Here is a 22,141-nt window from a genome sequence, read left to right on the forward strand (position 1 = left end):
AGTATGCAGCTCCCGGCAGTGGGTGAGCGTCTCCTCCCACTGAGAGGGAGTAAGGGGGTGCATGAGAGCAGGAGGCTGTATAATAGTGGAGTGTGGGCAAGACATTGATAAAAGTTGTGGCGCTGAGGACCGTGGGGACACTTCTGGCAGTGGGGGAACCTGCAGTGTGGCAGCCAGGGCCGGATTTTCCACCTAGGGGAGGCGCCTGCTTGTGGCGGTACAGGATCCCCCATTCTCACGGGGGTCCGTGAAATGCGGGAGCGGGGTCTGCTGGGGGCAGGGGGGGATTGCGGGAAGGGGTCCGCAAATCGCGGGAGGGGGGGGCGCCGGGGTCCGCGAATCGCAGGAGGGGGCGTGGGTCCGGGGGGGGGGGGATGCAGGTCACCTACACCATGGTGGGTGGTGGGTGTGTACTTTAGCCCTGGTTGATGTCAAGGGGGTGGTGGTGTGTATAACACTGGTCTTTTCCCTAGGGGGGGCGGGTTGTGTATAACGCTGGGCGCAGTGGCGTAAGTTCGTCCCAATTGCCTGGAGGCAAGATAAATATTGGAGCCCCCCCCATACACCACCTTAAATAAATACGTTATGTATATTATGTTTAAAATTAAGAGTGTGACATTTATGGTCCTGCTAGGAGGGAGAATCAGCCACTTAACTGTTATCAATGACTTTCAATTAACTGAATCAAATGTGCAGGGGAAGAAAGGTGCCCCCTTGGGAGCAGGAGCCCGGTGGCAGATGACTCCATTGCCTCCCAGAGTTCTGCCTCTGGCTGGGCGGGAACGTTATACAGGGGATGAGTGACGGATCTGGCAAAATATATAAGAGATAAGAGATATCTATTACACCAGTGGTTTCCAAACTGTGTGCTGTGGCTCCCTGGGGTGCCACGGGTTGGTGGTCCAGGACCAATTGAGATTATTTATTATCAATTATTTATGGACAAAACCGGTGCTGGTGGCTGCCAATCATAAAATATGTATACAATCAGAAGCAAATCCTTCCCTCTACCACATAACTGAACCTAAGAAGCACATATAAACACAATCTATTTAATTTTATATATATTTTTGGGGGGCCTAGGGGTGCTGTGGAAAAATTCTGGTACTCTAGGGTGCCGTAATTTGAAAAAGATTGGGAACCCCGGTATTACACATTTAATATCTCTAAATAGGAGGCATATTATGTATTATGTTTAATTATCTCTTATATATTTGACTACATCTGTCACTCAAAGTGTCTGAGTGTGTCTGTAACGCTGGGTGGAGCCTCTGACTCACATGACACACTCACATGACAGAGAACCAGCCTAGTGAGCCCACAGTGCCAGACACCCTCTGCCTCCCCATGTTGCCCAGGAACCTACTCCACAGCCACCAGGTGAGCGCCCCAACCCCCGCGACCCCCCTGCCGCGATTCGCGGACCCCCCCTCCCGTGATTCGCGGCAAACCCCCCCCCCTCCCGTGATTCGCGGCACCCCCCGCGATTCACGGCACCCCCCCAGCGATTCGCGCCACCACCCCCTGTGACCCCCCCACCCGCAATTCGCGCCCCCCCCCCAGCGCGACCCTCCCACGATTCGCGGCAACCCCTGTGACCCCCCCTCCCGCGATTCACGGCACACCCCCCACCTGCGACCCTCCCGCGATTCGCGGCATCCCCCCCGCGACCCCCCCTCCCGCAATTCACGGCAACCCCGCCCCCGCGACACCCCCGCGACACCCCCTCTCCTGCGATTCGAGGCAAACACCCCCCACCCCCTCGACCCCTTCCCGCAATTCGCTGCACCCCCCCCCCCGCGACCCCCCCTCCTGCGATTCTCGGACACAGCCCCAACTCCCCCCGCGATTCACGGCAACCCCAGGATTAAATGGCACATGCAAAACACTGACATGGCTATGGTCGACAATGAAAAAGGTTGACATTAGTTTTTGAAGATTTATTTTTCAATTTTTGAATGTTTTCATATTCATTCTCATGTGTCGACATGGACACCAATGAAGTGCCACACTTATGTCAACATTTACATGCGTTGGCCTTTCTGTGTTGATTTTTTCTTGTGGCGATTCGCGGCACCCCTCCCCCCGCGACCCCCCCTTCCAGCGATTCGTGGCACACCCCCAGCGACCCCCCACTCCCGTGGTTCGCGACCCCCGTGACCCCCCCTCCCACGATTCGCGGCAACCCCCGCCCCCGTGACCCCCCCTCCAACGATTCGCGGCAACCGCCCCCGCGACCCCCCTCCCGCGATTCGCTGCAACCCCCCCGCGATTCACGGCAACCCCAGGATTAAATGGCACAAGCAAAACACTGACATGGCTATGGTCGACAATGAAAAAGGTTGACATTAGTTTTTGAAGATTTATTTTTCAATTTTTGAATGTTTTCATATTCATTCTCATGTGTCGACATGGACACCAATGAAGTGCCACACTTATGTCAACATTTACATGCGTTGGCCTTTCTGTGTTGATTTTTTCTTGTGGCGATTCGCGGCACCCCCCCCCCCCCCGCGACCCCCCCTTCCAGCGATTCGTGGCACACCCCCAGCGACCCCCCACTCCCGTGGTTCGCGACCCCCGTGACCCCCCCTCCCACGATTCGCGGCAACCCCCGCCCCCGTGACCCCCCCTCCAACGATTCACGGCAACCGCCCCCGCGACCCCCCTCCCGCGATTCGCTGCAACCCCCCCCCCAGCTCCCCTACCCCCCGCGATTCACGGCAACCCCAGGATTAAATGGCACAAGCAAAACACTGACATGGCTATGGTCGACAATGAAAAAGGTTGACATGAGTTTTTGAAGATTTATTTTTCATTTTTTGAATGTTTTCATATTTTCTCATGTGTCGACATGGACACCAATGAAGTGCCACACTTATGTCAACATTTACATGTGTTGACCCTTCTGTGTTTATTATTTCTTGTGGCGATTCGAGGCACCCCCCCGCAACCCCCCTCCCGCGATTCACGGCACCACCCCCCGCGACCTCCCCTCCCGCGATTCGCGGCACCCCCCCACCCCGTGACCCCCCCTCCCGCGATTCGCGACCCGCCCCAGCGACCCCCCCTCCCGTGATTCGTGGCAACACACCGCACCCCCCCTCCCGCGATTCGCGGCACCCCCCTGGATGCCCACAAACCCCTATCACTACCCAGCTTCCTGCTCTCCTGAAGCGTAACTTCCACCACTGGGGAGTCGCTGACGCTGTGTTGCCCACATACCCCTATCATGCCTCATAGCCCAGCCTCCTGCTCTCATGCACCCTAACTCCCACCCAGTAGGAGGAGACACTGACTCAGTGCCACCGTCCTGTACTCCTGTACTGCCACGCTGGACCCCACCCACTGGCAGAAGCTGCAAAGTGTCTCCCAGCCTCCTTTTTAGTCCCCCTTATGCCCACACACCCCTATCACTACCCAGCCTCCTGTTTTCCTGTGTTGTGACCTCCGCCAGTGGGGAGCCGCTGACTCAAAAATACCCTACTATACTATTGCACACACACACACCTAAACAACACACACACACCCCCACACCCACAAATGTCACTGTACCATCCACACTATCAATGTACATCTTACTCTGTAACCGCTTTTTAATTAAACAAAACAATACACACCCCCTTCCAAATTATTTGCTCTCTATTTAACACATTTCACCTATAACTCAAGTTGCAATACAGGGCATCTTTCATACAATTCTAACCATATTTCTCACAATACAAACGTTCACAAATTAAGGGGGTGCAGCCCCTTACGACGGTGTGAAGAGCACCCGTAGGGCGCGATGAATCACCTAGTGTCAAAATAGTTGTAATGTATAATCTTTTTGTTGATTTTTGTTTTTTTTACAACATCAAAAACACAAATGTGCTTGTGATTGGCTGATTGCAAACGGAACACTGACACTGATTGGTCCAGTGTTCAGGCAGAGAGAATGCTCTTTAGAGTGTTTAAGTATTCTTATTCTATGGGATTTTTTGTGCTTTTCAAGATTGGCAGTTTACATGATGACTTACAATATAGAAAGGCAATGGGTTATAATATATTCTGATTTCTCTTGGACTCAGCTAGACGAAGACAAGACGGGCGGATGCCGCTGGGTATTCCCATGTCCCACCGCAGCCACCACCACCCCCATGCGAGCGCCAAAGGCCCCTAAACAGAATACCTGCACATTTGTATATAGCAATATGCGCATGGGCAGAGCCAAACCATCATTCCCCCAGTGTGAACGTACAGGGGACTGAATAAAACAGAATCAGGGCCTATGGTCCTTCCTCTATTTAATTCTCAGTCTGTGGCATCCTGCTCCCTCCAATCCCCTCCTTTCAGCATATCACCTACAGCCTTGTCTTCAGTAACACATCACTCATCTCCTGATATACTCTGTGCTGCTGGAGGACCCTGCTCCTTCCACTATATAACTCCTGCTCCCTCCATTCCCCTCCTTTCAGCATATCACCTACAGCTATGTCCTCAGTAACACATTCCTCATCTACTGATATACTCTGTGCTGCTGGAGGACCCTGCTCCTTCCACTATATAACTCCTGCTCCCTCCATTCCCCTCATGTCAGCATATCACCTACAGCCATGTCCTCAGTAACACATTCCTCATCTACTGATATACTCTGTGCTGCTGGAGGACCCTGCTCCTTCCACTATATAACTCCTGCTCCCTCCATTCCCCACATGTCAGCATATCACCTACAGTTATGTCCTCAGTATCACATTCCTCATCTACTGATATACTCTGTGCTGCTGGAGGACCTTGCTCCTTCCACTATATAACTCCTGCTGCCTCCATTCCCCTCATGTCAGCATATCACCTACAGCCATGTTCTCTTTGACTTAATCGCACAACTAGACTAGGCATAGCCTTCCATAAAGCCAAAACACTTATCTAGCAAAATACTTTGTGCTGCTCTGAGCATTTTGAGGATGAGATTGGCGACAGATTGTAACAGCCTGGCCTGCTGTGATTAAGGGGAAACATGAGTAATATAGCGTTGTTATTTCCTGTTGCCTAGCTGCACAATATTCCCTTTTTCCAATCACGTCTTATTTTTCTCTGCAGAACTTTCTTGAGACGGTCAATGTTGTCTTGGACAATTCATCGTTGACAGCGTGGAGCAACCTGGCAAACAGGGTTAACACAAGTTCAACTCTTCTCCAATCTGTTGAAAACTTTGCAGAAAAGCTAAACTTCAGTAGCACGTTCACAATCAGCAACATCACCAACGTCATGCTATACGGCAGTTCTGATTTAGCAGCAAATTACAAAGCATTTTTTAATTTTAGCCAGACCTTTAACTTAACAGGAGACGTCTTCATTAATAATTCCATCCTGAATTCTGTGTCAAGTGGCTCCAGAGTAGTAAGTGTTGCATATGCTACATTAAAGGACATTATAGGCAACCCAAATAACTCAAACGACAATTATACATTGAACGGTCTTGTGATGACGACCACACTCACAGGGAATTACTCCAAATCCAACTTCCAGATTGGGATGACTTTTGAGAAGAGTGACAAGCTATTAAACACGGCGAAATGCGTCTTCTGGAACTTCAACACCAGTAATTGGGATGATACCGGCTGTACACCGACCCTTAGTGGAGATAATGTAAGCTGTACGTGTTCTCACTTGACTTCATTCTCCATTCTCATGTCATTAAACCCTGTTGCCAGCATAGTGTTAGACTATATTTCCTACATTGGTTTGGGCATTTCCATCATTAGTTTGGTCATCTGCATCATTATCGAAGCCATGGTCTGGAAATCCGTGACCAAGAACAAGACCTCTTACATGCGCCACATCTGCATCATGAACATTGCTGTCACTCTCCTGATGGCGGATGTTTGGTTTATCATTGGCGCGGCCGTGGCGGACACCAATCTACAAGCTTGCGTAGCGGCTACTTTTTTTACGCATCTCTTCTACTTGTGTGTTTTCTTCTGGATGCTAACCATGGGACTTATTTTGTTCTACCGCCTTATGTGCGTCTTCCACGACCTGAGCAAGACGATCATGATGGGAATATCGTTTTTCCTGGGTTACGGATGTCCTGTCATTATTTCGGTCATAACGGTGGCGGTCACCGAACCTAACGGCCGATATTTACAGCAAAGCTCTAGCGGAAGATCTTGCTGGCTCAATATTGTGGAGAGCAAGGCCTTCATTGCCTTTGTAGTGCCAGCGCTAACCATTTTGCTCATCAATTTTATTACTCTGTTCGTGGTGATAGTTAAAGTCCTCAGACCGTCTGTAGGAGACAGGCCCAAAAAAGAGGAGAAGAGCTCCTTAAATCACATTGCGAAATGTATCCTGATCCTGACTCCACTCCTGGGACTGACTTGGGGATTTGGAATTGGAATGTTGTTCAGCTCATCGATAGTTATAGAAGGCATTTTTGCAGCATTGAATTCACTTCAGGTGAGTAGGGAACATATTGTCAAACTTAACTCTGAAATACAGGTTGCCATCAAATCGTACTGCTGGGGACCCTGCTCCTTCCACTGTATAACTATCAGCCAGTGTCTTCCTGCTTCGTCCATTCCCCTCCTTACATCATGCAAGGTGCATCCCTGGCCTCGCTGATACATCACTCGTCTCCTGATATACTCTGTGCTGCTGGGGATCCCGCTCCTTCCAGTGTATAACTCTCAGTCTGTGTCTTCCTGCTGCCTCCATTCCCTTCCTTACATCATGCCACATGCAGCCCAGTCATCACTAACGCATCATTCAATTCCTGATATTCTATGTGCTGCCGGGGGACCCTGTTCCTTCTAGTATATAACTCTCAGTGGTCTCTGTACTAAGTCTTGGAGTGAGATAAAGTGGATGGAGATAAAGTACCAACCACCAAGCCTCTAACTGTCATTGCTTTTAAACACATCCTGTTAGGAGCTGATTGGCCGGTACATTTTTCTCCGCCCACTGTATCTCTCTCTCCAAGTTTAGTCTATTACTTCCTGTGGCCTCCTGTTTCCTCCAGCAAGGAAGGGCAGTTTCAGGGTCAGGAAAGGCCCCTGGGGGTGGTTCATGGTGCCGATATCCACTTATACTATACTGAATCTCGATAACTACTATAATGAGACACTCGTTATAATAATGCCATTATTCTGTGTTGTACATAATGAGCAGGTCAACTGATTACTGGCATTGTGTAATCCAGAGAAAGTTCCAATTCAACGAAGACTCTAATATTTGCCTTATCTTTCAGGGACTATTTATTCTGTTGTTCGGGTGTTTGTTGGACAAAAAGGTAAGAACCAAACATTGGGCCTCATTCAGTTTTGTTAGCACAGCAAAAAAGCATACACTTGGGCAAAACCAGGATGCGCTGAAGGTGGGGCAGATGTGAAATGTGCAGAGAGAGAGTTAGAGTTGGATGGGGTGTGTTCAAACTGAAATCTAAGTTGTAGTATAAAATTAAACTAACATTTGTGAGCTACATGCAAAAGCAGCCAGTATTTACCCTGCACAGAAACAATATAAATGTATATGCTAACCTTGCATAACTGCGCATTATTTCCCACCACGCAAACATCATGATTCACAGATGCACCGTATATAACTGGTGCTGATGATTGCATAGTCTCTGCCCAGCACTGTGTTTATACTGCGGTTGTGCTTCCTATATCTGTCCCTCATGAGGCGCTGTACAAATGCAGTCATGTTACACGGGTATCAGGGTCCTGTGGTCATCAATAATTACGTGATCACAGAAACTAACATGTGATGTATGGCAGAAACTGCATCTGTGCCGCATTTCCATCATTAGTAACATTAAATGTTTCATGTTCGTTTTGTTTAACGGCGCACATGTACCTAAATAAAATCCTCTTTATCCCCCCCCAAAAGGTACGAGATTCTTTGCTCAGCAGATTTTCCATCTCCCGGTGGACGTCACAGCAGACAAAGGTATGCGTACATTTTATTTCACTACTAAAATGCACCCGCCGGCTGTCATATCACCCACTGAAATGCACCCGCCGGCTGTCATATCACCCACTGAAAAGCACCCACCGGCTGTCATATCGCCCGCTGAAACGCACGCACCCACCAGCTGTCATATCACCCATTGAAACGCACCCACCACTTGTTATATCACCCACTGAAATGTCCCATTTTGATATTAACTATAACCACACGTGTCATGTATATACGTATATATCTGCCAAATTTATAGCAACAATCATTGTAATCATTATTTCATCTGTGCACATTAACCCCTTGAGTGGTAGGTTTTGCTGGGGCAGGACAAACCTATCAGGGCAGGTTTGTCCTGCCCAAGAAAAAACAACCACAGTGGGAAGCCCCCCCTCCTTCACCTCTGCTCCGGCGTTAGTACGCCAGAGCTTCCCTGCCGCCGCTAGTGTGCCCCGCTGCATTCGCCGGCCGACTGTCACATTCAGCAGTGACGTCGGCGGCAGGCTGGGGGATGTTCGCGGCGGCTCGGGAGGACTCGGGTGCCTGAGAGCTCCCGATTCCCCCCGAGCCGCCCGAACATCCCCGAGCCTGCCGCCGACGTCACTGCTACTAACAGTATGGCGGCAGGCGGGGGAGCGGTCTTAGAAGAGCTCCGGCATGTGATCGCTGGAGCACAGGTGATGGAGGGTTGGGGGGGTGATTGGGGAGGGGGCTCTAGAGGTGCTGCGCCAGTGGTGCACACCTGGACACCACTGGCGCACACCTATTCATATTTGTGGTATGCCCGGAAATTTTCCGGGACAGCCCGCTGCGGCAGCGCAGCTGAGCCCGAGAACTTTCGGGGCATACCACTCAAGGGGTTAAGCTGCCCTACCCTGCTACGTAAACCCTCATTTGCAGCCAGAGATGGAGCTAAATGATGCAAAACGCGTCACCAACGGCCGAATGTCCCATTTGGATCTTCCCAACATCGGTCTCCCACAGAGAAGCATACTGTACAATATCAGTCAGTGTTACGGGTTTATGTACTAAGCCCTGGACATAAACTGGATGGAAAGACAGTACCAGCCAATCAGCTCCTAACTGCCATGTTACGGGCTGCCTTTGAAAACTTACAGGGGCTTGTTGTTTGGTATTTTATCTCTGCCCACTTTATCTCTCTCCAAGGTGTAGTAATTTTATAGGCTGCTAAGCCCTGATTGGTTGCTGTAGGTAGGCCACTGTTGTTGAACAGCAAGTCCCAGCATGCTTTGGGAGTACGGCCTGCATCCTTTGGTTCCACAACAGTTGATATGTGACGAGCTACCTAGGCCTAGATCAGCGTAAATACAGTATCCTGTATAAGGACGGTAGTAATAGGCATAGAGGGGAGACAGCGACGTGAGTCCAACCATGCATTGGTCACTGCAGAGGGGATTGTACTGCCCTCTACATACATGAGATTAATGATCATTCTCTAATGTCTTTTTTTTATTAGACTTCCAACCTCAGTTCTACAGAGCCTACGTTTTCAAAAGGAGTTATCAATTTGTTTGGTAAAAGGGGTGAGTACTAGATAAATGTGCAACTGTCTGATATAAGAATGTGTTGACCCAAGGGCGTAACTACCATAGGTGCAAGGAGTTCAGCTGCAGAGTGCTGATGGGCCCACCTTCACTGTCAAAGTAGCATGTGGTATGTACACTTCTCACCAATGGGTGGTACAAGGTTCCCCTTACAAACTGTTGCTATGGGAGCTACAAATATCTAGTTACCTTTTGACCCTGTCGACCATTTGGGGTTGACCCTTTGACTTTTATGTGAATGATTCACATCCCCTCCCGTTACCCCCCACTTACAGGGATTAAAGCACCAGTCTTCAGAAGGTGAGTCTGGCAAAACTGTAGTTGCTAGGGGCGATGTAATAAAGTATTTTAGGGGTAAAGGGGTAAATTTACTAAGATCAGAGTTCTATGGCAGATGGGATGTTTCCCATAGCAACCAGTCAGTTCCTATCTATTATCTTCTAGAAGGTGTAAATTAAACAAGACGTAAAATTTGATTGGTTGCTATGGGCAACATCCCATCTTCAGTAGAACTTCCGTCTTTTCAATTTTCTTTCCGTCAATTTACCCCTAAAAGTGAAGACGTTTCCCAAAGCAAATAATTCTTATCTGTCATTTGAAAGGCTGTGCTGGGCAAATGACAGATGCTTATTGGTTGCTTTGCACAATCTCTCCAAGGCTTGATACACCTCCTCCATAGTGTGGGCTTAACTTCCCACAATGCTCTATTCTCCACCTCAATAGCTTTGCTCCCTTTTTGACTCAAATACTTTTTGTCCTCTGATTTTACAGTCCTGCTAATGGTGGCCATTCACTTATACAATGTGGTCCTTTTTCACACAATTTTGACCCACCGAGTTGATAAATCGAGAAAAAAGTGCCACATCGTATGTGTTTTACCTCCTGATCCTGTGGGCACCGGATCAGGTCCGGAGATCGCCATGGCTGCCACAAGGATATATCAGGTCCTGAGCAGTCAATGTCATCGCATACGATATATCTTGTACAACAAGTAGAGCATACGATGTATCGCATGCAGCCCTGCCGCCCGGGGAGAATAGTTCACAAGCTCTTTGTGCAAGCACAGGCTGTGCTCGCGAGCTGCTGGCTGTTTGATTGACAGCGGTTGGCCGTTTGGGGGCATGTTCCCTCCCAAAAAATGTAGACGCTCCCCAGCCGTGAGAGGGAGGGCCACTGATGTCTTCAGCGGCATCCGTCTCTGCGCGGTCTTCGCAGCGATGAGTAAGTACTGGCTCATCATGATCATTGATGGTAAATGATTTTTCCCCTGCGTGCACATTTGCAGCCGTACACAGAGGAAGGCGGGGGTTGTCTGTACGGCAGGGTGGCGGCTCGCAGCCCAGCAAGCAGGTCTGAATAAGGCCCATGATGCACTGACAGTGGTTTGTCTATCTGTTTGTCTATCGTGCGTGGCCAGCGCGATCTCGTCTTTGTAGCCACGCCCCCAACCGCGCATTAACGGTATTTAAGGCAGTGCGCAGCAGGGGGTGGGGCTACAATGACGCGATATGTGTCATTTGGTCCCACGGACCCCCTGCCTACAGGGAGGGTCACAGAGGTGTTCTGTTCAAAAAGTGTTCTGATTTCCCTTTGAAGGTTAGGAAATTCCATGAATAGAATGAATAAATTTAATTAATAAACTGTATTTCCTAAAGCTTTAATATTCATTACAATCTATTACCTCTAAAACGAAGGTCTAATTGAATACACCAATAACTGAATATCGTGTGTTTCATTTTTTTCTAGGAGTTTACAACATTTCTACTGCACAAGTAAGCTCCTCTAGTGAGATGGCCTCAAACTCATACTCACTACTCAACTGAGCGCAAAGTGACTTCTGCTGAACACGCTTCTAGTGCACATCCATTGATATGTTCCGTTATTGTGATATATTCAGTTCTACTACAGCCAAGTGTATCACCCGTTTGTGCACTGGATTACAAGCATGCCATTGACGCCTGAAGTCCTGCTTCCACTGTGTAATGAAGTGTGTGTGGCATTTTAGTTCCAGTGTGATTTATATAGCCAGACCCACTCCCCGCCATCTGCAGTTTGGCCATGTTCACTGACACTGAAAACGTTAAGGGATTACGTACTTAAATGTGCAAGTCTGCAAACAATGCGTCACAGCCATGTAAAAGGTATGGTTCCTTTTTGAATGCCATATTATGGTATAGACTTGAAATGCTAATAAAAGGACTCCACCATAAAGAAGGCAGAGTGGAAAAATGTTCAAGAGAATGCGGCATCATTTAGAATCCACCTTACCAGTGACATCACCTGGTATACCGCCTATCCATTTACAAGGAACGAGAAGAACCAAATAAAGATGTCGCCTATCTATTCGGAACCAGTGGAATCGCTGAGGATGAACAATATCCATTCACGGAAAACCAGTTACATCACTGAGAGCCTCTCCAGTGACTAGTAGCCAGTGAGATCACTGAGAATGTAGCCTATCCAGACACTAGTAACTTATTGACATCACTGAGAATGCTACAAATACCATCTCTAGGAGCCTGGGACATCACTGAGGATGCTGCATATACAGTCACTAGTAACCAGTGACATCACTGAGGATGCTGAATATACAGTCACTAGTAACCAGTGACATCACTAAGAATACTGCATATACAGTCACTAGTACCCAATGACATCACTGAGGATGCTGCATATACAGTCACTTATAACCGGTGAAATCACAGGGAATGCAGCCTATCCAGTTAATAGGAGCCTATGACATCACTGAGATGTAGCTGATCCAGTCACTGGAAGCCTGTGACATCACTGAGATGCACTTAAAGGCACTGTTAATATAAGTTGTGAAAAAACTCCTAGTTACATTCATACAGTAGTTGGTAAGTTTAGGACAATTACGTTAATTATGTTCAACTCTACTGCAGCCAGACAGTGGACAGTTGTCCCTGCACTGGAGTAGACCACCAATTACCTCTTGGCCTCTGAGCTACTGTAGCTCAGAGGTGGCCAAACCTGTCCTCAAGATCTACCATCAGTTCATGTGTCTCAGACCACCTGTGGATATAAAGTAGGATTGACTGCGGCATTTTGAAAACGTGATGACTACAGCTGTGTACCAGCTAGGTGATCTGGGGAATGTGACAGTTAGTTATGACTACAGCTGTGTACCAGCTAGGTGATCTGGGGAATGTGACAGTTAGTAATGACTACACCTGTGCACCAGCTAGGTGGTCTGGGGAATGTGACTGTTAGTAAAGACTACAGCTGTGTACCAGCTAGGTGATCTGGGGAATTTGACAGTTAGTAATGACTACAGCTGTGCACCAGCTAGGTGATTTAAGGAATGTGACAGTTAGTAATGACTACAGCTGTGCACCAGCTAGGTGATCTGGGGAATGTGACAGTTCGTAATGACCACACCTGTGCACCAGCTAGGTGATCTGGGGAATGTGACAGTTAGTAATGACTACACCTGTGCACCAGCTAGGTGATTTGGGGAACAGTTAGTAATGACTACAGCTGTGCACCACCTAGGTGATCTGGGGAATGTGACAGTTAGTAATGACTACAGCTGTGCACCAGCTAGGTGATCTGGGGAATGTGACAGTTAGTAATGACTACAGCTGTGTACCAGCTAGGTGATCTGGGGAATGTGACAGTTAGTAATGACTAGAGCTGTGCACCAGCCAGGTGATCTGGGGAATTTGACAGTTAGTAATGACTACAGAGGTGCACCAGCTAGGTGATCTGGGAAATGTAAGTTAGTAATGACTACAGCTGTGTACCAGCTAGGTGATCTGGGGAATGTGACAGTTAGTAATGACTACAGCTGTGTACCAGCTAGGTGATCTGGGGAATGTGACAGTTAGTAATGACTAGAGCTGTGCACCAGCCAGGTGATCTGGGGAATTTGACAGTTAGTAATGACTACAGAGGTGCACCAGCTAGGTGATCTGGGAAATGTAAGTTAGTAATGACTACAGCTGTGTACCAGCTAGGTGATCTGGGGAATGTGACAGTTAGTAATGACTACAGCTGTGTACCAGCTAGGTGATCTGGGGAATGTGACAGTTAGTAATGACTACAGCTGTGCACCAGCCAGGTGATCTGGGGAATTTGACAGTTAGTAATGACTAGAGCTGTGCACCAGCCAGGTGATCTGGGGAATTTGACAGTTAGTAATGACTAGAGCTGTGCACCAGCCAGGTGATCTGGGAAATTTGACAGTTAGTAATGACTACAGCTGTGCACCAGCTAGGTGATTTCAGGAATGTGACAGTTAGTAATGACTACAGCTGTGCACCAGCTAGGTGGTCTGGAAAACGTGGACCATTGGTAAATCTCGAGGACCGGTTTAGCCATCCATGAGGAGAAAGGATTTCTTGTAAGAATGGCATAAAATCTATTGTTGAAACCAGTTAGCCAATTGTCAATGACAACCTCCCTCCTAGGGGATTCCATACTCTCACTGCCGTTCCAGCAAAGTATTAAAGAAGAGATCTGTTCTACAGTATCTGGCCAAAGTAATAGAACCTTGGCGCTTAACCTTGGTGGTCTTCGTAACTAAGGTGCCAGCTGAGTCATACCCACTAAACTGGGTAACTTGGCACAGTTATTTTTATTTCACTATATAATCATGTAAAAGTAATAAACTACAAGTAATGAAACTGCTGGACTGAGATATGTTTCAGGTGCGCTCAGTGTCACGATTCCCATGTATATTTAGATGGCCATAGAAGGGATTATCTATAATCTTGTATACCTGGTATAACCACACTGCAATGTGTAGCTACAGATGGGGCTGCTCTCAGTAGAGATTCTATTGCCATCCGCCATCCCCTACCAGACGCCCTAATCGGACAGAATGGGGCACGCATGCGCACGAGAAGCTCACGTGCTCCATTCTCCCGGAGGCCCTGCAGACCTCCGTCTGTCTCCCCGCTCCTGCCTGCTCTGCCTCCGCTCCCTGCCCATCTCCCTGAAGCGGAGACGGGCAGGTAAGCGGGCGACTACATCTGTACTACTGTTTATTTTTGTAGCACTCTTTAACTTATTTATTTCATGTATGTATATAAAATATAAATGGCCGTTTTTTAAACCCCATCTAATATAATGTATCATGTCTAATAAAAGAAACTGAACACATATAAAGTTGGGGGACAATCCAAGAGCTATAGACACAAGCTAATCATATCTTTTATCACAAACCCATATCTCTAAAACGGAATCGGTACATCTGTCAGAATGAACTTAGGTCTACAGTCATTAGGTCGACCCCACTAGGTTGACTGGCAGGAAGGTCAACCTGACTTAAGGTCGACATGACTTAAGGTCGAATTTGCATAAAGGTCGACATGAGGAAGGTCGACTGGTCATAAGGTCATTGTTTTTTTGATCCGAATGTCGACACCGTCGACATGGACACAGTTGGCAATGAGAATCGGACCCTCACGTCGACCTTGGCCCATGTCGACCTTAAGTCAGGTCGACCTTCCTGCCAGTCGACCTAGTGGGGTCGACCTAATGACTGTAGACCTAAGTTCATTCTAATAGATGACCGCATCCCCACTAAAACACAACTCAACACCAAAAGGTGTCCAGTATTTTATAAAATAGGGCCTGATTCAAGATTGATCAGAAGGGTCCCCGTTCCGATGGTAGGGGGTCTGCGCATGCATGTATTTGGGGAAAGTCAGGGGTCGGCATCAGGGTAACACCCAGAGTTTTATGTCCCCATGAAAACGCTGGTCGTTCCCCTAGAAATGCAGGCGTGGTGTTCCCTGCTCCATGATGTCAGCTCCCGCCCCCTTTTCGACAATCTCCGAAGGAGATCCCCTTCAGCCCACATGCGATGGGCTGTGTTCTTTGACACATCCCCTCATATGTTACTGAGGGGATGTGGCCGGCGCTGGCGGCGGTGGGGAGGCGGGCGGCGGGCAGTGCTTACCTGCTCGCTAGGCAACAAAAGAACGTCTGAATCAGGCCCATAGTATAGGGTGTGCTGTAACCCATAGCAACCATTTAATAATGAAAGACTATAGCCAGTTTCAGACTTGCCAATGAACTAAAGCTATTTAAATCGATTTTTAAATCATAAAAAATTAGTCTAAAATGATGTTGTGCTTCAGGGGTTAATATACATTTACTAAAATATGATTTTTTTAATATTAGTTTTCAAATGTTAGTAAATGTGTATTAGCCCCTGAAACACCAAATCAATTTAAATTGATTTTCAGCAATTTGAAATCGACCTAAATCAATGAAAATTAAGCTTTAGTAAATGTATCCCTGTATGCGACCAAAAGTGAAAAAAAAAAACATTTGACTTGATTGAAAGTTCTCTGTATAACAGTTACAAATGTATTTTATGGCCAAATTTTGTTTCTTTTGAAATTTACTGGATTTTAATTCAGATTTTTTGATTTAACCAAGAAAATATAAAATAGGTTTATTTTGCATAAACTTCTTCAGTCCTAAAGTGTTTTACTTCATCAGTGAATCTTTCTCCCATCTCTTGCTGTAGTTTTGCTATTTTATTTTGTTTTGGTATTAAATCAATTTATTAATTGTTGAAACCAAAAATGTTTTGTACTTATGAGAAAGAATCTGCTTTAGTCTCCTTATGCTCACAGTCATTTTATCATTAAAGTTATTTAAACTGTTAATTCATATGCTGTAACTAATAGAAACTAGCTCTTATGATTATGTATTAGGGGTGTGCAGTAAATTTCCACATAAATAAGAATTATTATATTTACAAACAAAGTGAAACATTTTTTCAAAGTATTTCGCCAAAGGAATCTTTGCAAAGTTGCATGTGCTTAAATCGCCTGGTGAAGCAAATAGACCAGACTAAAGCAGGCATGTCTTCTACTTGCTGGATGAAGGTCTACACTGCAGCTTCTGGTGACTCAAAAGGAATCCTACACATCTTCACTTGATTTGTGGGAACACAAAGTAGTCACAGGAGGCCAGATCTGGCCTGTCCAGCGGATGACCGAGCTAATGGATGTGTTCATGGGCCGGAAGATCCACCATTTTTTGGATTTGTGAGTAGATGCATTGTTGTGATAGAGAAGGATACTATGAACATGAGTTCTTAGATGGCGCATGGAAATGGCTTCAAGTAACGTTTCGCTGATGCAAAAGTGGTATAGTAGCTACATGACCAGTCTTGGCCATAAAAGCAGCCACCATCTGCTTTGCCACACTGCCCATCTGCTTGGCCACAACTGGGTTCCACTGGGCCGTCTGTTGTTTGGTTCAAAGGTGCCCATACACTAGTAAGATTTATCTTCAGATCTGGCTGGTTGGAACAAAAATATGGTTATGGATGAGTGACAGTTTGTCAGGTTTCCAGCATTTCCAAGCAAATGGTCAACTGTCATTTGCTCTCATCCATAACCATGTTTTTGTTCAACCAGCCAGATCTGAAGATAAATCTGTGTGTGTATGGCCACCTTTAGGGTCGAAAATGTATATCTAGGATTAGAGATTGAGCAAATGGCATCAAACCTGGCCAGCATGTTGGGGCACCAAGTCACCCCAGCCTCCTTCAGCTCTCGAGTCAGCGGGGTACCCAGCATGCAGAAACCATCTCATGCCAAGATTTTTGTGGAGTATTAAGCACATAGATCCTGATTAGAACTGGTCCATGGTCACCTTAGTGTCCACCTCAACTAAGGCCCGTATGGCAGCAAAGTTGTCCTCGGTGATGGCTGACACAGTTTGGCTGCAGTGCTCCTCGTCTTTCAAGGATTGTCTACGGTGCCAAAATGAGGTAAACCACTTAAACAAAGTTTGGACTGAGCTTCCTCCCCAAAAGCAGCTCGCAATCGGTCAAAATGCTTCTGCTGTCGAAGACCACTCTTGTAGTCGTAGAAGATCATGGACTCTGTTGAGGTCCATAATGAGTTCGTCAAGGAAGTTCCCATGATGGCATCTGTGATGTGCAGTGCTATCTATATACAGTTCTCTGCCATGACATTGCACAGTGATTACGCAACCACCCGGAAGCTTAATGCACACCCCTCATATGTTCTATTGATTATCGGCTGTTACCATAGTGTTCTCACTCTCTATGCAAAGACGCCACTCTCCAGTACTTGCTCAAAACTCCAAAGGTCGAGATAAGTTTTTCACTGTTTTTGGTGTCTGTGTTGACATTAATGTACAGCATCCCCGCACGTGGCTTGCGGCTTCAGGTATGGTAGAGTATGAACAAGTCGTTTTTTTTTTTTTTTAACTCATGTCGACCTTTTGACCATGTTGACCCTTTGACCTAATGCATGTCGACCTTTTTCAAGGGTCAACCTTTTGACTGCCGACCAATATAAAACCTTTTGACTGTTGTTCAATGGACCTCGTAATCCTTTATATCCCCTTTATAAACGCTCCACATTCCTACAAGTCCTTAATGTATATAAGGTTTATAAAGATAAATAGTCTTGAAGGGCATTGATAAAAATTGAAATATGTATATGTGCTGTACAAACTTACTGTATTTAACTATAAACCGCACATTCAACTACTGTGTTACACAGATTTTTACATATCTTTTACACTAATGTGTCCAATGTTTTGTATAAAAAAATGTATTATCTGCAATTTGCATTTTAAATATTTATTTACGTGTCAATTTTGATAAACACCATTAAAATTGCAAACGCCTATTTGTGTTATTTCATGGTGTATTTTCCGGTCTTACTTATTGGTAAAACGACGGCCGCAAAGTCATATTTGTTTGACAGGTCTTCTATCACAGACGCAAAGGGGTTTATTTACTAAGATGTGATGTTGCTATGGGCAAACAGTCATATTCTATCTGCTAGAACAGTGGTGGCTAACCTTGACACTCCAGCTGTTGTTGAACTACACATCCCAGCATGCCCCGCTACATTTTTACTATTTATCCATGCTAAAATGATGCAGGCCATGCTGGGATGTGTAGATCAACAACAGCTGGAGGGTCAAGGTTAGACATCACTGTTCTAGAAGGTGCTAACTAAAGTAAGAACTAGAATATGATTAGTTGCTATGGGCAACATTCCATCTTTAATATAACTCCCATCTTAGTAAATAAACTCCGAATAGAGAGTTTTATTGAACAGGACAGAAGCAAAATTTCTGACGGATCTTGACTGGATCTTTCATTGAAATTAATGTATTGGGGGAGGGATCTGGGTGGTGGCCATCTTGGATTCAAAAAAAGGCAGCTTAAACATAGAATAAAAAAAAAAAAAAAAATTTAATTAAAAAAAAATAAAAAAACGGCGTGGGGTCCCCCCCCACAGCTGTAACCAGCACCAGGCTGAAGGAGCCGGGGCCGGTGATTAAAAATCAGGGAACCCGACAAATAGGGGTTCCCCGATTTTTAACAACCAGGTCCGGGGCTGGTTCCCAAAATACGGGGGACAAAATGACTAGGGGTCCCCCGTATTTTAAGAACCAGCCCCAGGCCAAACCAGCCAGCAGGGTAATGTCACAGCCGGAGGACACTTATGATATAAGGTCCCGCGGCCAAAACATTAACCCCCTGACCGGTCAGCCTGGCCAGGGGCCCTGGGGGAGTGGGGACCCCCCCAATGAAGGGGTCCCCCCCTCCAGGACTTACCTGAGCAGGCTGAAGCCTGGTGCTGTCCCCGGTGACCCTGGGCTGTGGTCACCGGGCTGATTAAAGTGTAAAAAAAAGAATAAACTATTGTCTAATACTGGGGAACTATGAGTCCCAGCAAGCCTCCCCCGCAAGCTGGGACTTGGAGAACCACAAGTCCCAGCCTGCGGGGCATTAAAGGGCCCGCTGGCACTTGTAGTTCCACAGTATTAAAAATAGTTAAATAAAACACACTGACACACACTTAAAATAAAACTTTAATACATCCAAAGCCCATACATACTGATACTTACCTATCTTCAGCCCGTAGGTAGCCCTGGTCCTGATGTCCTGGTCTTCTGGTCCTGTGTCGTCTTCTGGCTCCATGTCTACTGTCGCCGTTGCCGTCCGGGTCCGACGAAATCCATGGAGGAAGCTGTGGAAGGAAACTATACTCACCTGTCCCAGGGCGACGTAGTCCAGGGGGTCTTTGCAAAAAAAAAAAACTGAGAAGCCGAACCAGACGAACAGCTGAGCCGCACAGTGTCTGTGTACATGTGCGGCTCCGCCCCCGAATGCCGCTATTGGCCGCCTTGCGACCTAGCGGCCAATCAGGAGCCGCTAGGCCGCCAGGCTGACCGGTCAGGGGGTTAATGTTTTGGCCGCGGGACCTTATATCATAAGTGTCCCCCGGCTGTGGCATTACCCTGCTGGCTGGTTTGGCCTGGGGCTGGTTCTTAAAATACGGAGGACCCCTAGTCATTTTGTCCCCCGTATTTTGGGAACCAGCCCCGGACCTGGAGCCTGGGGCTGGTTGTTAAAAATCGGGGAACCCCTATTTGTCGGGTTCCCTGATTTTTAATTGCCGGCCCCGGCTCCTTCAGCCTGGTGCTGGTTACAGCTGTGGGGGGGACCCCACGCCGTTATTTTTTTTACACCTTGCAGCCTGCACGGATCTGACTGATCCGTGCAGACTGCCAGAAACATTCGTATTAGCGGCCGTATATATGTGCCAGCTAATACGAATGGTTACACCATCGGAGGGTTACAAAGCAGACGTATCTGTCTGCTTTGTACATTCCCTCCGGAACACGACTTTGCATACGACTGAAACAGTCGTATGCAGTCGTAGGGGAAATACTAATACGAAAAACTAGGTTTTTCATATTAGTAAATTTCCCCCGTTACCTCAAACCATATTTGATCCTTATTTTTTTGTAAGGATATCAATATGCCTATCCCAAGCATGTTTAAATTGTACTACTGTATTTGCGTCTACCACCTCTGATGGGAGGCTATTCCACTTATCTACTACTCTTTCTGTGGAGTAATTCTTCCTCACATTTCCCCTGAATCTTCCTCCCTCTAGTGTCAGTGCATGTCCTCGTGTTCTGTTGCTCCTCTTCCTGTGAAGAATGTCTCCCACCTGTACCTTGTTAAAGCCCTTGATATATGTGACAGTTCATATCATGTCCCCCCTTTCCCTTCTCTGCTCTAAAGTATACATATTAAGATCTTTTAGTCTTTCCTGGTACGTTTTGTGATGTAGGCCATGCACCATCGTGGAAGCTGATTAAGATGTGAGGAGGAAACACTGTAGGGAGCGGTTTAGGTGCACATTCCTACAGTATGTCTGTGACAGCCCACTGCAGTGGCCTGCCCTTTAAGCTACCCCCAGCACTGAAAGGGGTTAATCCATGTCCCCGTGAGTGTCCAGCTCCCTTTCACGTGAAGGGAGTCTGGTCTCACAGGGATTGGCCAGCTGGAAGCGCGCCAAGGAGAGGAGGAGGAGGAGTGTGACTGACCTGAGGGGTTAAAAGCCAGAGGAAGAGGGGTGAAGGGGAAGACCTGCTGCCAGCGCGTGTGAACGGGAGGCAGAGACGCTGAGGAGAAGCTGACAGCCTGCGCCCGGCCGGAAGAAGAGAGAGAGAGAGAGCCGGCGCATCGCAAGCCACGCTCCCGGCGGTGATTGACAGCGGGGAGGACGGAGGTGCCCGCCCGGAAGAAGCTGTGACCCCCGCCGACCCCAGAGGGAGATCCGGAGAGCGGCAAGAGGACAGCGGCAGAAGGCACTGGAGGAAGCGGCAGACTGCGCACAGACTGAGCCGGCACCCCAGAGCAGCCCCCGCGGTGATGGACATCTAGAGCCCCGGCCAGCAGCAGGAACACGCGGATTAAAGAGCCCAGCAGATCGAGACTGGCAGGAGCCAGCAGCGGCACCAGTATTGCAGGTACCCTCTCCTCTCCCTTACTTGACCTCTACCCGACCACCTGCACCAGCCCCAGGACCCCATCACTGACACCCTGCTTATCACACCACCCAAGAGCCTGTTACCCCACAGGGAGGGCTGCTAAAAGGGCCCAAGGACCCCCCATACCGCCCCCTGCTACTCGGAAGCCAGCTAAAAGGGGACTTCCTACTGTACTGTCCCCATCGTTAGTGTCACTGACCCCATTACGGTGCCACCGTCCTTAAGGCCGTTTGTGACATTGCTAGCAGGGAGTTACCCAGGAAGCGGGGACTCGCCTGTACCCCAAAAAGGGGATTGTTATTTTGTTCCTTACCCTGAGGAGTTACCGGCGTGGGACCATTATTTGAATTTAGGGACACTGACTTACATCCGAGACTGTAATGTATATGTAAGGTATATGGTGCCCTCTGGTGGACGTCCCTTATTGAAACAGTTTAGCATCCTCTTGTAATATTCATCTTATTTACAGCTCTCTTTATTCTAATTTGATTGTCGCATTATTCTAACTGTCATTATTGTTGTTGTTATTTTATGTGTCATCCCTTAGCCTTACGGTACCGTAGGTAGAATTGCTCATGACCAAAGCAGTCTGACCTTTGATACGGACTGAGGTGGTCATTGGTTCCTAGAGTGTTTTGCAGGGATATTTATTTATTCATTCATTTGTGCCGTTATTACTGTAAGTGTGATGTTATTATATTTCAGTGAGCAAAGCGCAGCAACCGTGCATTATTTTTCCATTTAATAAATATCAGTTGCTGCCAGCTGTGGTTGTTTTGTGCTTTTTGGTGGGTTCTCTCCTGGGTGTTCCATCC

The 22,141-nt window shown here is 47.3% G+C and overlaps 1 protein-coding gene across 3 annotated transcripts in view; it reads left to right on the forward strand.

The window, feature by feature from the left end:
- Positions 1-18,127, forward strand: part of LOC146064792 (adhesion G protein-coupled receptor F5-like) — a 199,314-nt gene extending 181,187 nt beyond the window's left edge. For all 3 annotated transcript variants that reach the window (XM_083178663.1, XM_083178666.1, XM_083178665.1), the window contains exons 17-21: positions 5,080-6,438; positions 7,229-7,270; positions 7,870-7,929; positions 9,416-9,482; positions 11,250-18,127. In XM_083178663.1, coding sequence (XP_083034789.1) covers positions 5,080-6,438; positions 7,229-7,270; positions 7,870-7,929; positions 9,416-9,482; positions 11,250-11,326 — 1,605 coding nt within the window. In that variant the 3' untranslated portion in view covers positions 11,327-18,127. The remainder of the gene's footprint in view (positions 1-5,079; positions 6,439-7,228; positions 7,271-7,869; positions 7,930-9,415; positions 9,483-11,249) is intronic.
- The last annotated feature ends 4,014 nt before the right edge of the window (positions 18,128-22,141 follow it).

The sequence above is a fragment of the Crinia signifera genome, chromosome 3, assembly GCF_055691185.1.
Source record: "Crinia signifera chromosome 3, ASM5569118v1, whole genome shotgun sequence".
Classification (NCBI taxonomy): domain Eukaryota; kingdom Metazoa; phylum Chordata; class Amphibia; order Anura; family Myobatrachidae; genus Crinia; species Crinia signifera.